At 40.2% G+C, this 16257-nt stretch overlaps 1 protein-coding gene across 4 annotated transcripts in view; it reads left to right on the forward strand.

Annotated features, from left to right (window-relative positions):
• The window catches only part of rasa3 (RAS p21 protein activator 3), a 43883-nt gene that overhangs the window by 23472 nt on the left and 4154 nt on the right, over positions 1–16257 (forward strand). For 3 of the 4 annotated variants that reach the window (XM_029461213.1, XM_029461198.1, XM_029461221.1), the window contains exons 5-23: positions 883–959; positions 6093–6173; positions 6268–6340; positions 7312–7385; positions 7472–7576; positions 8529–8685; positions 8798–8946; positions 9646–9760; positions 9902–9976; positions 10089–10212; positions 10652–10758; positions 11006–11083; positions 11228–11305; positions 11518–11591; positions 14631–14737; positions 15195–15277; positions 15387–15595; positions 15684–15787; positions 15883–16066. In XM_029461213.1, coding sequence (XP_029317073.1) covers positions 883–959; positions 6093–6173; positions 6268–6340; positions 7312–7385; positions 7472–7576; positions 8529–8685; positions 8798–8946; positions 9646–9760; positions 9902–9976; positions 10089–10212; positions 10652–10758; positions 11006–11083; positions 11228–11305; positions 11518–11591; positions 14631–14737; positions 15195–15277; positions 15387–15595; positions 15684–15787; positions 15883–16066 — 2054 coding nt within the window. The remainder of the gene's footprint in view (positions 1–882; positions 960–6092; positions 6174–6267; positions 6341–7311; positions 7386–7471; positions 7577–8528; positions 8686–8797; positions 8947–9645; positions 9761–9901; positions 9977–10088; positions 10213–10651; positions 10759–11005; positions 11084–11227; positions 11306–11517; positions 11592–14630; positions 14738–15194; positions 15278–15386; positions 15596–15683; positions 15788–15882; positions 16067–16257) is intronic. The other variant, XM_029461205.1, reaches the window with a different exon arrangement.

Consider the following 16257-nt stretch of genomic DNA (forward strand, 5'->3'; position numbering starts at 1 on the left):
TTGGTCTGTGTGCACATGTGTAAGTGCGAGTGTTTGTTCCCTCTGCTTGAATCAGCCAGAAAGAGCAACGCCTGTGAGTTTGCATACTGATGCTGTTAATTAATGGAGCTTTTCTAGACAGCTGCACCACTACACTGTCATTATGTCATTAATCCAATCACTTCAGAGGGAAAATAACTTCAGCATGACGTTCAGGCTCGCAGCTATTTACACACAGTGTCTCTGTTGGTGGAGGAATGCCACTTTTTTTTAGGTTTGTGTATTCTTTTTGTTTTGTACAGGGACTTATCAAAGAAGAATTATTATTTATGAGTGTATTTTTAGCTCCTACTTAACATCCATGGATCAGGTCTTTTCTGAAAACAGTGTCAACCATTTCCAGCCTTATACAGTATAAACAGTGCATATGATACGTATAATGCTATAAATCCGTGATTTTTATTTTTTGCAGTACTGCGAGAGTTCATAAGATGGCAATTAGACCTAAGACCTAAGCAGCTGGACTCTCCACTGTCCAATGAAAAACAGGGATCTCCAATAATAAAATATGTTTTATGAATTTAGATCCAACCCATCCAACCTGTTTTATTCATTGTGAGAGATGGATTGTCACCATGCCAGTTTAAAAGACGACACTTTTTACATTGGATTATGTTGCACGTTGTTGTCAGCAGAAATGTGTCTTCCGTCACAAACCCACTCTTTCACATACACACAAACAAATGATGGTTTTCACTGGGCGGTGACCGTCCTACCTGTCACCGGGCACTACTGTTATACGGATGCTGAAGAGTTCATAAGTTCATAAGCACTCTGCGGAACTTAGAACATTTCAAAAGTGTGTGCATAAAAAATGCTTATGTGTGTGTTTGTGTGCTGCAGGGAAAAGTACACCTGGAGCTGCGTCTGAGTGAAGTCATCACAGACAGTGGAGTCATCAACCATAAACTAGCCACACGGTGAGACTGCACACACACACACACACACACACACACACACACGCACCCCCACCCACACACACGCGCACACACACAGTCCTTATTCACACATAACGATAGCACACTTCAGGTTTTTTTTTTTACTTGTGCAGTTTTATAAAATGAGTTTATGTAAAGAGAAAAATAGAAAAGAAGAATATACATCCTGTAGTCACAAATATGAATTATTTGCTGTTTACAGAAAAATACATTTAATGCAATTATTTTACAGCTTTATAATACATTTAAAATCAAAGTCAAGACTCAATGTCACATTACATTACAGGTCATTTAGGGGAAGCTCTTATCCAGAGCACTTACACTTACAGTGAACTAACTACAGGGACAGTCCCTCTGGAGCAACTCAGGGTTAAGTGCCTTGCTCAGGGGCACAATGGTGGCAGCCCTGGTATCGAACTCACAACCATCTGGTGTTGTATTTGGAAGCCGTACCACGTGACTACTAGGCCATCACCACCCCACACATCTTGTCAGCTGATGTCTTAAAAGATGTTTAGCTTCGCTGGCTCTAAGGACTCTAAGGATGTCAGTTCTTCCATTGCTTTTGTCTGGAATATCTCAAAAACCTTTGGATGAATTACCAACGTTTTGTGTAGACATTAACGGTCCTCACAGGATGTATCCTGCTGACTTTGGCAATCCCCTCATTTTCCCTGTAGCGCTACCATGAGGTCAAAATGTCACTTTTATGACGGAAAAAACATCAGCATGTTAGCATTGTCATTCTGAGCATGTTAGCATACTGACATTAGAATTTGGCTTGAAGCACCGCTGTGCTTAAGCCTAACAGTGTAACTGATTTAAATCAACCTTAAATCAACTCTAACAGCCTGACACGTATAGTAGGGTTAGCCGGATGTAGACTGGGGTTTCTCTAAAATCTCCATCAAGCTGTGCACACGCATGTGGTGTGTGTCCACCTGATACATTGTGCTGCTGTTGTACATAATGCTTTGGAGCAATTTTTTGAATAACTCCCTTATTCACTCATTCAATACTCTTGATATAATGGATACTCAATAGTGAGAAGTAAATAGAGTTTTAGACACTTCTGCATATTTGCTCTTGAATTTAAGAAGACAGGAGCAGGAAGTAGTGTTCATGCCATGGATTTTTGAGTGCACCATATAATGGTTTACCCAGTGCAACACGCTTTAGCCTCTTACTAAGGTGCATAGCGTGTTGCCAGACAACAGCTTTTGACATGCAGTGGGATGGTTGGAGGTCAAGCTGCCTTCACATGATAAGAAATGTGCTCGCTCACCACGAGGTAGGGCACAGAGCATAGTGCCGACGGCAGAGCAGTGGCTAAGCGCACAGCAGAGCAGGTATACATCATCAAAAAGTGGCTTTGTTCTCTCATTAGTTACGCTGCAGAAGACCAATCAAGACACACACATGCACAAAGATTACATACACAAGTGTGTGTGTGTGTGTGTGTGTATGTGTGTGTGTGTGTGTGTGTGTGTGTGTGCGTGTGCTCCAGCTCTGAGCCTGCATGGCCCTGTTCCCAGATAGCATATTGGTTAAGGAGCTTAGAGCAGGAGGTCATCTAGTCAGATTTCTCTAGGAAGACACGTGTATGACAGAGACGGAGAGGGTTCCGTCCGTTCAGCTCAAAAGATCAAACTAACAGATTGAAAGAAATCTTCTGTTGTGTATTATAGTATGTTTTAGTTTGGGTAAACTGAGCTGATAAAAATGCATTTGGCCTCAAGTGACATGTTTTTAAGAATAAAATAAATAAAATGCATTAAGTGCAACAGCAACAAAAAAGAGCTAAACAACCTTTTTAAAAATGCTTTATTTTATACTGATACTCCACTACATACATACATTTTACTCCTCTACATTTATCTGATAGCTATAGTTACTACTTAGAGATTTTATTTAAAAAAACATATGACCATGTATAGAATATAATGCATCGGTTGACGCACGTCCTTTTTGCCATGATCGAGCTCATGGGAAACCAATCTAAACGCAGAGTGTGTCGTTATTATTATGAGCAGAAAATGTATCTACTGCCATTTGAAGTAATATTAAAATGTAAGTCTTTAACTTGTAGTTGAGTATTTTTACAGTGGTGTGGTTTACGATCACTTTAAAATATCGAAATACTTTCTCCTCCCGTCAATCAGAAATATAGTTGGCTGCGTAATACCATGAATCTATTAACAAGAAAACATTTTATAACTTAACACAGTGTTTACTTTTGAGTCCCTGTTCTGATTTAATTTAATATTTAATTTAATTTACTTGTAATAGTGCACCCGTCAGTGACACAGACTTATAATCACATCCGCTTTTTTGTGTGTGGTTTTGGCACTATGATGTAATTCATTCCCTTCTTATTCCCCAAATTGTTTTTGACAGGTTACGTGGGCGCAGAATAGAAGCACATTAACCTAATATGGGCAATGCCGACAAAAACCAAAAACAAAGTTTGCTTCACCACCGCTGTCTGGCATGTCAGAGCTCACAGTGGTGATGAGAGAGAGAGCGGGAGGGGGCTGGATAGTAGGCCAAGCAGGGGTTATATAAACAAGCTTACTGGACAGGAAGCGCTCTGGCATTAGTGATGCTTAACCCAGCCCTCTCCTTATTCCTTATTAGTGTGTGTGTGTGTGTGTGTGTGTGTGTGTGTGTGTGTGTGTGTGTGTGTGTGTGTGTGTGTGTGTCTGTGTGTCTGTGTGTCTGTGTGTGAGTGAGCAGGATGGTGCAAGCTGTTGCTTGTGTAGTCAGTTCAGTTGTGGGCAGCACTGCGATTTGCTTTATAATTCATCATGTGGTGTGAGAAGTGGTGCATCACTGTGACACACAGGAAGTGATTCATCCCACTTGTTGTTTTGTCCTGTTTTGATGCTAATCTCCTTACAGCATGATGTCATCTGACACAGAAATGGATGGATGGATGGATGTCACCCTAATTCTCTACTTTAATCTGTTTTGAAATCAGCATGAGCTAGAAATCCAGTTTTCTGAATAGTAATCCCGTGTGTGGAATTTGTTGAATGAAGGCTATAAATATAAACAATATAAACAATGTTCTTCTGTTCAGTGTATTGCTCAGTTAAAACATCTGTTTTACCACCTCTGTCTTCCTAAGAATCTTTAGTTCCTTATTCGGCAACATTATACTAGAACTTTATGTGTTCTGTATGTTTACTTTTACTACATGTGCAATTTAAGCATAAGTACAATATAGTACGGGGCATGAATTAACATATACAAAACTTTCTATGTAAATAACAAAGTCTCTATCTCTATTAAATATGCCATAGTCTGGTGAAACAAAATGCACATATGCAATATGTCTGCTTATGTTTACAGTGTATAAACCAGCAGTAGATAAAATGACCTTGCATCATTTTGTGCTTTTACAATTGCTTTAAGTCATAATGTAGAAACAACATGTACATTACAAAGAAGGCGTGTTTTATTTTATTGCTTTAAAACAACACGTTGATAGCTGTTTTCGAATTGTCGTTCCAACTTGTGGGGTTGGCCTTTCACTAGAATTTTCCCAGTCGGGAACTCATTTTTCGGATTATTCTGACACCACCTGAACACAGCATAAATATCTGCTCCGTGATTCAGATCTGCTCCAAAATTGAATGGGTTCTTCCTTGGCCCATGCGTCACCCTTCCACCAAGTTTCATGAGAATCGTTTTTCCTTAATCCTGCTGGCAGACACACAAACAAACCGAGTCGGAGAAAGTAACCTCCTTGATTATAAACATTAATACAGTAATGTAATGTTTTACTGCATATTGTTTAAAAAATAAAAATAATAATCCTATATGGCGGTATATACATCTTGAATAACCATATGCAATGTGGTTTGAAAAAAGGAGTTCTTTACAGAACTAGAAAGGAAAAATCTTCCCTCTGCCTTTGTTGACCACAGATGCTTGAGTCCTACTCTAGAACCACATATGAGGATTACATTCTACATGAGCTTTGTCTCCCTTATGCTCTGTCGGATATATCTGCCACAGAGTCAGGACTCTGAAGTTATGATCTCTCCTGCTTTTTATTTTATGTGTTTCCTCTCAAGTGGTCTTTATGCTGTGTATGTAGTTGCTGGATCACACAGGATTTACAATTGGCACAACTCTACGCCAGCAGCTCAATTGGAATTACTTCCCTCCATCTCTTTTCATCTGTCCCTCTCTCTGTTTCTGCCTTCATTACATACATACAGACACACCTAGCATTGACAACGGGGACCATTTTCACATGCTGAGAAAACTCTCATGGAGCTCTTAATTCGACCCAAAATTTACTAGGAAGGACTCCCAGCGTAGGAGTGAACTACAGTATGAATGGACCAGATGTTCTATGTCTGGGGGGGGGTGGATAGCATCAATACATTTCTTGTATTCAAAAGCTAAAAGCTTCAAGTGTCACTTGTACAGGACTTTAGATGTTCTAAGCTTTTATAAAAGAGGGATAGTAACGTTTGACAGTGATGAGTACACTTTACCTTATTAACTATATGTTATGTGATAAGGGAGTATGGCTTCATGTGTGCATCCTCACAAACGTGTGATGAGATTTATCTTGATTGACCATCAGTGCAGAGAAAGTGAGCATCATACCTGAACCACGCCTCTTTATTTCTCAGCTCTGTGTTGCTGAAAGCTTCACTTCAGAGTTCACTTCAAACTAGAACTTTTGAAGTGAAGTTAAAGTTAAAGTTGCATTTAGCCATTGGGGCCACACTCTTAAAAATCAGTGCAGAATTATCATCCCAATAGATTAAGTCCAATACTTCTCTAACTTTGTCTTTTAGCTTGTTTGTCTCTGCAAACTCCAGAGAAAAGTATCTGTGTCTTAAGATGATTGAATTTCTTATCTTCTGTCTCATGCTGGGCAGGTAGAATAGATTCAACCTGTCCTCTAGTTTACTGGACATTTGGGCGATAAGGCATTGGATGAGATCACACAGTGTTAATGGTGCATTAAAATTAGCATCACGTTAATGTGTGACAGGTGTGTGTGTGTGTGTGTGTGTGTGTGTGTGTGTGTGTGTGTCCATGTTTGTACAGTAGAGTGCTTATTCATTCATGGTTTGTGTGTGTTTACAGAGTGTTGGAGTGCCAAGGTCTTCCAATCGTCAACGGCCAATGTGATCCCTACGCTGCTGTCTCCTTACTAGGACCTTCAAGGTGATTTCACCTTAAGCAACTTTTGTTTATCACACGTTTAACTTTGGATAAGGGTGTGTTTTTTTATCTCTTTCTGCCTCCCTGCTTCTCTCAGGTCGGAAGCTAAGAAGACCAAAGTAAAGAGGAAAACCAACAATCCACAGTTTGAGGAGGTTTTCTATTTTGAGGTAAATATTGATGTGTGTCTATTGTTAACAGTAACTTATTTGTCATTGTAAAGATGTTTTAAAGGTTTTCATAATATAGAACAACTGGCATGCAGTCAAGTTGTCTTTTATCATTCAAAATAACAGACACCTTAATTACTGTATATCCTAGATATATGTATATTTAAATCATAAAAGGTTGTGTAGGTATTTGAACCATGCCACGTTTTTTATTTATTTTTAAGTTCAGAAAATTAGCAGAAACTAAAAACCCGTTGTTTAAATTAGCAAACGCAACTGTCAACAAGTCAGAGAAAAAAATTACTAATATTTAGTAATTCTTTTCTCTGAGTGTCTTCGTAAAAACTTGTCACGGTTCACATTTATTCATGAGTTTATATTTATAGATTTTCTTTCGTGCACACACAAACTCCCTTTCACACTGCCCCCGTTAACCCTTGTTCACCAGCCGCTATGACATTTTTGTGTCGCTCCTCCCTCTGGCCTCCCCGCTGCAGCGCTGGTAGACAGCAGGACAAGAGTATGATTGATTCGGACAAACCACCAAACAATCTGGCCCATTGATTTCTATCCGACGAGACGGTTTCATTTATTCCCGACCACCACATAAACAGGGCTCATACCCTGTGGTGCTCTCTGCCTGTAGCCCCCCTTTGAGGCCCGCATCCACACGCAAACACAGGCCATCTATCATGTCTTTGTCATGTGGTTGTCCCCTTTTTTATTGTTTCGAATTGTATCCACTCATTGCTGCAAACGTACGTAGACCGTGCCACATTCTGATCTCTGATAGCTCCCATTTGGATCCAAATCTTCCAGATAGTGTGTTTAGAATTTGATATGGGTCATTTCAACTACTAATTCTAAGTTTAGGCATAGAAAATTAAATGTGAGATTGAAAAAGGAATCTAGATGGAATACTCACTTCTCCATGATTTATGCTAAAGTGTTTACTCGGTCTCCATTTCTAGGTGACGCGGCCGTTAAGCTACACAAAGCGGCAGTTTGATGTTGAAGAAGAGGATGTTGACAAGTTGGCACTGAGGTGAGCCAGTAGGTCTTAAGGGGCTTCGAGGTGGGTGTGTTAGGACTCCTTCCATGTTTGAATTGTACCCTATGGTTTGTGTTCAGGGTGGATCTGTGGAACGCCAGCAACCTGAAGTTTGGGGATGAGTTCCTGGGAGGTGTGCGCGTTCCTCTGCGGGCGTTGGATCAGGCTGGGGTCCACGATGCATGGTGAGAGTAACATCACTCACACGTAACATCATCTCGTTGCACACACTCTGTCAATCATTTTGGGTCTGTTTTGTGTTTCTTTCCACTGCACCCTGCTGGGGCTGGGTACATTTGATTTCATCATCGTTGTCCGTTGACATTCTGAGTATGTGTTGCCCCAGCAACAGCAGAGCCATAGCAACAAGTATCAACATTGACAACAGACCTTCTTTAAAGTTTTTTTTTTAACCGGGGTCGATTACGCTGAGCACGAAGGCTCTTTTCCAACATTGCTGACCCAACAGAACCTGTTTTTGTATTTTATTTCTCTTCGAAAACTGAACATTTCCCCTTCATAAATGATGGGAGCACAGCTTCTGAGAATGAGAAGAGAATAAATATTGGGTAGTCAGTGCAGTCCGATACAGAAGAGAATAATCATCCCCTTAAATGTATTGACAACAAGACAATTTTCTAGATTTTGATGTGACAGTTAAACCTGCATACATTTATATTTTTGCAAAGCTGTAAACACAACATTGACATATTATGGCCTCATAAAGGCGATAAGGTGAACAGTTGCTTATCAACACATCACACACATGGAGCAACATTAGCATTCACTTGGAGTCACGTATGTTGCCAACCGAGGAATGTAAGTCCACTATTCACTCTCTTTGTAGCTCGGATTTGGTCTCCACCAGCTTCTGAGGGAAATATCTGCCGGAAGTGAGAGTAAAACAAGACAATAAAGTTGGGGGCCTTAAAACCAAAACAATATGCTAAAAGATGCTAAAAAGCTCTGAAGAGTTGAGGGAAACTGCAGAGGCGTGCGTACTGCAATAGCAATATCTTTCACATCCTAGTCACTTTTATCACTGTAAATACAAAACAATATTGATTACTGCAGCTTTAAAAGAATGTTTTAGCACAATTTTATGTCAAATTATTAAGATCTTATATACTTTTTCAGGTACTTTCTTCAACCAAGGGAGAACGGAGGGAAGTCAGTGAAGGTAGAAGAGCTCGGATCTCTGCGTCTGAACATTGTTTACACCGAGGACCACGTCTTTCCCTCCGAACACTACACTCCCCTCAGAGATCTACTGCTGCAATCAGCTAATGTAGAGGTATGTGTATATTGGTGTGTCTCTGCTCTGCTCAGACGTATTGGTGTCCTGCAGCATTTTACACTTCACTGTTTGAATGCTGCATGTTGACTCCTCGTGCCTTTCTGTTCAGCCCGTGTCGGCGTCCACAGCTCACACTCTGGGAGAGGTGTGTCGAGAGAAACAAGAAGCAGCCATTCCCCTCGTGCGTCTGTTTCTTCACTACGGCAAGATTGTGCCTTTCATCAGCGCCATCGCTCACGCCGAAGTCAACCGCACACAGTGAGTGTCTCGTTGCATCTATTCCTGAAATTCTGAAACCACAGCTCGACAACTAATACCAACACTTTTCAGTTAATAAAGTTGTATCTGACAGTCCAGCTGCTGCATGAATTTATCCCCCAGTTTGTGGACATGCTACAGAGTTAAAGAGTTTTTATCTCAGCACACGTTGAAGAATTTCTATACTACAGATATAGTGTAGCTTTCACTTTCTTAGCAATAATATGAGTACATTTCTTCAACCTGAGCCAGCTGAATGTCGTATATTTTGGATTTGGAATGGTAAATCAGGTGCAGATTAATTCTTGAATCATATGAAATAAAGTGATTATAGAAATGAGAAAAATCTGATTGTAAGTAAAAACCAATAAGCTTAGCATTTTGATATGACTGTGACAATATAGGCAGCCACAGTAATGTCATTTATTATAGATATTAAATAACTCTAAAAAGTCTAGCTTGCTCCTCTGTGCTTCACGTCTGTTTACCGGATTTGTTCCCCTTTTTTCTTCTATTGTTTACTGTTTGTGTCTGATTGTGTTGCAGCATCATTTCCACCTCTTTGCTTTATCTTTTTATTCTAATGCCCTGTCTTGTTTGGTATATTATATATATTTCCTAAATAACTCAAACATCATGTTCTTTATTAAGCTGCAGTTTTGATTTGTATGTAAAAACACACCCTCTCTCTCTGCGTAGGGATCCTAACACCATTTTCCGGGGAAACTCGCTGACTTCCAAGTGCATTGATGAGACCATGAAGCTGGCAGGAATGCACTATCTGCGAGTCACACTGAAACCCATTATAGATGAGGTAAGGTTTTTATGTTTGTTGGTTTCCACTCCTTTAAGTCTTGATTTCCTTCATGTCACGTGTCTTTCTCTTTAACACCTAAAATATGTTTGCTAAATCAGTAATCAATGGCTATTTCGATACTTTTGTAAATGTTCACAGATCTGCGCTGAAAACAAATCCTGTGAAATTGACCCGGTCAAGCTCAAAGAATCGGAGAACCTGGATACAAACAGGGTAAAAAGATGAGTGTGGTGTGTGTGTGTGTGTGTGTATGTGTGTGTGTGCGTGTGTGTGTGTGTGTGGTCAGTGTGTTATCTGACATATCTGCCCTGCCCCCCCTCTTCAGGAAAATCTTCGGCAGTATGTGGACCGTATCTTCAACGTTATCACCACATCCGGCGTTCGCTGTCCCACCGTAATGTGTGATATCTTCTTCTCTTTGAGAGAGTCCGCTGCCACCCGTTTCCAAGGTAACTCACCCGCTGAATGATGAAAGAGATGGAAGACAGAAAGAAAGCTGCTATTAAGGAACAGGAAATAGACAATAAAGAACGGGATGTGCAAGATGTCCAAGGACACTCTCTTCTTTTTTCTGCTATTTTGTGTCAAACCTGAAAACACTTAAGCCTCCCACACACTATCATTATGGTTATGTATGGAGCGTGTACACCCAGTGACACATACTGTGCTGCCTCCTGTTGGCCGTCACAGGGCACTACAGTCACGGGAGGAACAAGCTGTTATGATAGAAATGTATAGTTAGTTAGTTATTAGTTCTCATTTTTAAACAACACATTGAACAAATCTCCTTTTATTTTCCAGGCTGACTCTATATGTGATGTCTTAGATATCATTTGGGCAAATATAATGTATAATGATTAATCCCTGTTGTTGTTTTCTGCTCTCAAGTTGACCAAGATGTCCGATACACAGCAGTGAGCAGTTTCATTTTCCTGCGTTTCTTCGCTCCATCCATCCTTTCTCCCAACTTGTTCCAACTACGACCGCACCATCCAGTGAGTCTGATTTTAAAAACAAACACACATGCAACCTACATATCTACATATGCACACAACTCTTTGATAAGTCCTGCGTTTAGCATTATTTATGAAACCATATTTTCCTCATCAGAGTTTGTTTAGAAACCTTTTTTTCTCCATACTTGACTTTGAAGACTACATTTCTTTGATTGTATGACTCATCCAGTGTTTTTATGATGAGGTCAAGTGTGAAATTTGATTTCATGTCTTTTTGCCTCCCTAGGATCCCGCCACCTCTCGAACCCTCACCCTCATCTCCAAGACGATCCAGACCCTGGGAAGTCTCGCCAAGTCTAAATCTGTGAGTTTCTCTGAGTAAAGTGAATTGTTCTATTTTCATTCCAGTGACTGAACTTGACTTTATTTGTATTTCGGTCTAAAAGTCAAACGTACTAATCTTCCTCTCTCTGTCACTCTTTCTTTCAATACTTTAACTCCTTTCAAGGCCAATTTCAAAGAGTCTTACATGGCTGCATTTTACGACTACTTCAATGAGCAGAAATATGCGGACGCTGTGAAGAATGTGAGTGTTCGACTTCCTTCCTCGTTACATGTAATAAATCTCCACCAGTTTATAGACACACGATCAAATGTTCTCTTTGACTTGTCTGTCAGAAGAAGATACAGTCAGTCTCGGTGGAGACATTTGAAAAGAACTGAAGAAGTTGCATGAAAGGGAACAAATTTTACCACCAGAATAAGTTGATCAATGACATCCTTTAATTGCCTCCACAGTTCCTGGACCTGATCTCCACATCTGGCAAATGGGATCAGAAGAGTATTGAAACACCAATCATGCTCAAAGAGGGGTAAGAAGCCCTACTTATTGTTAAAGTGATATTTATGGAAAGAAACATATACCAAATAAAAAAATAAAAAATGAATTTTATAAACGACTCTCTCAATACCACGGCCTCCCAAGTCCTACATATGTGATTTGAGATTCATTTAGAGAATTTGAATTTAAGCGGTAATTTAAGCTTTTGTACTTGTAGTAATGCTGACTTATGTTACAGTTTCACTGCCAATTTAGCAGATTCAATGTTTTTTTTTTTAACGCTTTATTAAGGTTGTCTTGGCACCTGTTTCTAGCTTTAGAGAGTTGGGTTGACTATTAAGGCTCTTATGGGAATTGCTCAACGTTTTGGGAAATATTCACTTTCTGGCTGAGAGTTAGATGAGAAGATTGATACCCCTCACGTGTGTGTGTGTGTGTGTGTGTGTGTGTGTGTGTGTGTGTATATATGTATATGTATATATACATATATATATATGTATATATGTATATATGAAGCTACGGCGAGCAGCCTGGCTCTGTAGAAGGGTAACTAATGTCACACATTATGCGTTTCTTGTTTAATCAGTGCAAAAACCAAAGTTTAAAAACAGTACTCTCTGTGTTACGAGGGTATTCACGCCGGAATATTTCTCGACTGGCCTGAAGCCAGTAACTTCTTGGAGTCTCCGCCAGTTGCCTGGCAACTGCTCAGAAAAAAAGAAGAAATAGCCTTTATTTATAGCCAAATTTTCCCTTACACAGTTTGGTTTCTGTACAAACTGAAGAAACTGGATATAACCTGATAATTAGTGGACTTTAGAGCTGGATTTTTGTTACCGTTGGACAGAGCCACACTAGCTGTTTGCAGTCTTCATGCTAAGCTAACTGGCTGCTAGCTGTAGCTTCATATTCATCATACGTACAAGAGAGTGGTGTCAATCTTCTCATCCAACTCTCTGCCAGAATCTGAATAAGTATATTTCATAAATTGTCAAACTATCCTTTAAGTTGCCACTAAAACGGAGCTGGATTTTACTTTTACCTTCATGTGTTTGAGCCCTCAAGCTTTGATATCTCTCCAAAGTGACCAGTTACAGTAAAGATGCACCCGAGGCTGTGCACTGAGCCCGCTCTGACAACACAGGGGCTGTTGTTTTGATGATACTTCTAATGAGGCTGTAAAGTGGAAGAGATTTTCCAGTTGACAGTAGTTGTGTCGGTGCCTTGCTCATCAACATCCTCCACCCTCTTTTGTTTCTGCTACCGGGCGTAGGAGTGTAAAACTCACTATAAAGAGGGTTGATGGGAAGGGGTCAAAAGGCACCAAGGGAAGGTAAGAGCTTCTCTATATAAAGGCTTTGCCCTTGTGACTCCCTGTGTGTGGACTGTAACTCCCCCCAAACCAAGCCGGCCATTTTCTCTCCCACCAACTTCATGCGCTACTGTAGATGCTGCTGCACTTTACTTTATATCTGGCCTATAAATCTGTTACACTTCCTGACACTGTGTGATGGATTTGAGTCTTTCTGCATTAACGTGGCAGTGGACTGGTGCTTACAGTGACTGTATAAAGTAAAGTGTTAACCTTTACGCCTTTAGGCCCTCATTAGTGCTGACAGCCCTTCTCGATCCTCGCTATGCCAAATATGCTTGGTGTGACAGTGACAGCAGGGGTTGGTTACTGTGCAAACATTTCTTGGATCTTATATCTGCCCGCATCCTCACCGTTTATACCCTATGTCCAGACTGTGACCATATCGCTACCATAAAAAAAATATTTACAAAAGCATGAACGCACATCCAGACGGAAAATACTAGGTGCGGGACAGAAAAACCTATAAAAGACGGGAAAAATAGAGTCTGCCCACTCCCATGAACATGTGTTTAATTACCATCTGTGATGTTTCGAGTCCATGGGAGCATTATTATCTATTTTTCCCATCTTTTACATATTTAGAGTTTCCAGCACAGCTCCGGGCGTCATGACCAACGTGTGAGCTCTTGGCTCAGTAGTGTGAAAAGTCTTCCTGTGGGAGAGTAGTAATTTTGGTAACCCTAGTGCTCATATTCCATGTATGATATGGTCCTCAAAAAAAAAAAAAAGAAGACATCCTGGTGTTTACTCTCCCTTAAAGGACTATACCAGTGGTTTTACATATTTTAGCCCATTAACAGTAAATAGTGTATATCTCACATCTCTGTCAGATTATTTACAAAGCATACCATCATTTGTTTGGATTGATTTGAAGTAACAGGCCCCCCCACTGGTTCCATTTTTTTTAATGCAGTGTGAGAATTAACGTACAGAGTTTGGAAACTTCCTTGACTAAAACAATCAATAAATATTATCAAATTAGTTGCAGATTATCGAACAGCTTAATCATTTAATCGACTTCTTTTACCTCTAATTTCTTGCATTAAAAAGAGGGTCGGTGCATCCTTTAACACACGAACAAGAGGCGCTTACATAATATTCCCTGACAAGACTCGAATTGTTCAGTGTGATAAATAAGCTTTCTCAACTTTCAAGTCTCTACAAGTTGATTTTTTTTAATAATGTGCCAAAAAAAATGGAAACCAGTGGCTGTTTGGAAGGAAATTCTTGTGTTATGATTTGGCAAAAAGTCAATGTGATTTATACACACTTTGTAGGTAGGGGTAAAATATGCAAAGACACGGGTACCTTTGATCTGCTGTACCATCTCCTTTTTGGCTCATAAATCTATGAGTGCTGTTTTTGTTTTTTTTCATGTAGAGCAGCAATGAATACGAGGAACTGCAAGCATGTTAACTGAATGATAAATGTAGACTGCTCATGGTGGTTAACAATGCTTTTATGCAAAGTCATTAATTTATGCTCTAGTACTGCACTATTTTAGCACAGTAGATATATATATATATATATATATATATATATATATATATATATATATATATATATATATATATATATATATATATACATTTAAGGTATGCATTGTGCAAGATAAATAAAGATATTGTGATATATGTTTAACATTTCTGTGAACTATGAACTCATCTGTCAAGGCTCTCACTCATTTCCCCTCAGATTCATGATAAAGAGAGCACAAGGCAGAAACCGGTTCGGAATGAAGAACTTCAAGAAGAGATGGTTTCGTCTCACCAATCACGAGTTCACTTACCACAAGACGAAAGGTGAGCTCTCTCAGAATCTTCCTTGTCTGTTGTTGTGTGTGCTTGTGTAAGAATCAGCAGGAGGGAGGGAATCTGCTGAATGTACATTTAGTCTGAACAAAATGTGCGTTCAACACATGTGGTGGAGATCAAGTTACTGAGCAGGCAATACATTTGTGCTGCATCCAAACAAGCTCGGGCCAACACACAAGCTGTTTCTAAATTCCATACTGCATAAAAGTAAAAAAAGAGTTTTCAAAAAGTGACAAAAACATGTATACTGAAATCAGCATGCAGACTAAAATACTTTAATGTTTTTAATTGTGCTGATGACAATGTCATCCCACAAATAACTGACAGACTAACATGGTGTTCATTTACATGAACTGAAGTTAATCAATGTAATTTTTTAAGCATTCCTACATCCTTTAGTTTTTTTGTTGTTTCTTATGTCCGGTGTGTTTCCTTTTACGTCCAGGTGAGGGCGCTCTGTGCAGCATTCCCATAGACAACATTCTGGCTGTAGAGAGGCTAGAGGAGGAGTCTTTCAAGATGAAAAATGTAAGGACCCCACACAGCCATGAAATCTCTGGAGCTTTGAGTATTTGGCCCAAATCACTCCTGCAAGTATTTAGATGTTTCCCTCACTTTCCCTTTTTCCATCCTCCAGATGTTCCAGGTTATTCAGCCAGAGCGGGCGCTCTACATCCAGGCCAACAACTGCGTTGAGGCGCGTGACTGGATCGACATCCTGACCAAAGTCAGCCAGTGCAACCGCAAACGCCTAAGCACGTACCATCCTTCAGCCTACCTCAACGGCCACTGGCTCTGCTGCAAGTTCTCAGCAGACACGGCCCCTGGGTGTACGCCCTGCACTGGGTACGTAAAGTTTTCCAAAACCCATCCAGCATCAGGCTCCTTTCTTTTGTTCCCTCTCTCTCATCCTCCTGTATGCATCTGTTTTCAGCGGCCTCCCAGCAAACATCCAGCTGGACGTAGATGGAGACAGAGAGACGGAGAGGATTTATTCCCTGTTCAGCACATACATGACCAAACTGATCAAGATGCAAGGTCAGACGCTAAGAAGAGTGTTTTTAAGTGTATGTGAGCATGCACCTGTATGGTTGCATATTTCTCACTCTGCTGCCTGTTGTCTTCCCCTGCAGAGGCCTGCGGCAGTAAATCTGTGTACGACGGGCCCGAACAGGAGGAGTACTCCACCTTTGTCATTGATGACCCCCAGGAGACCTACAAAACCCTGAAACTGATTGTTTCAGCCGTTCAGACCTTGGAGCAGCAGCACACCAAGTACAAACGTGACAAGTTCAAGAAGACAAAGATAGGCAGCCAGTACGTGGTTTGTTGTTTATTCATGCCTGTATCTCAGTTTATGTTTTTTATAAACTGGACTTATTGTATATAAAATGCAATGGAGGCTGAGAACTGTGGGAAAAAATGTTATGTGTTGAATCTAGTTCAATAAGGAGCAACTTCACCAGCAGGTGGTGCAGTTGTACAGTCTACAGTTAGCTTGTTATTAA

This window comes from Cottoperca gobio, chromosome 3, assembly GCF_900634415.1.
Source record: "Cottoperca gobio chromosome 3, fCotGob3.1, whole genome shotgun sequence".
Lineage (NCBI taxonomy): Eukaryota > Metazoa > Chordata > Actinopteri > Perciformes > Bovichtidae > Cottoperca > Cottoperca gobio.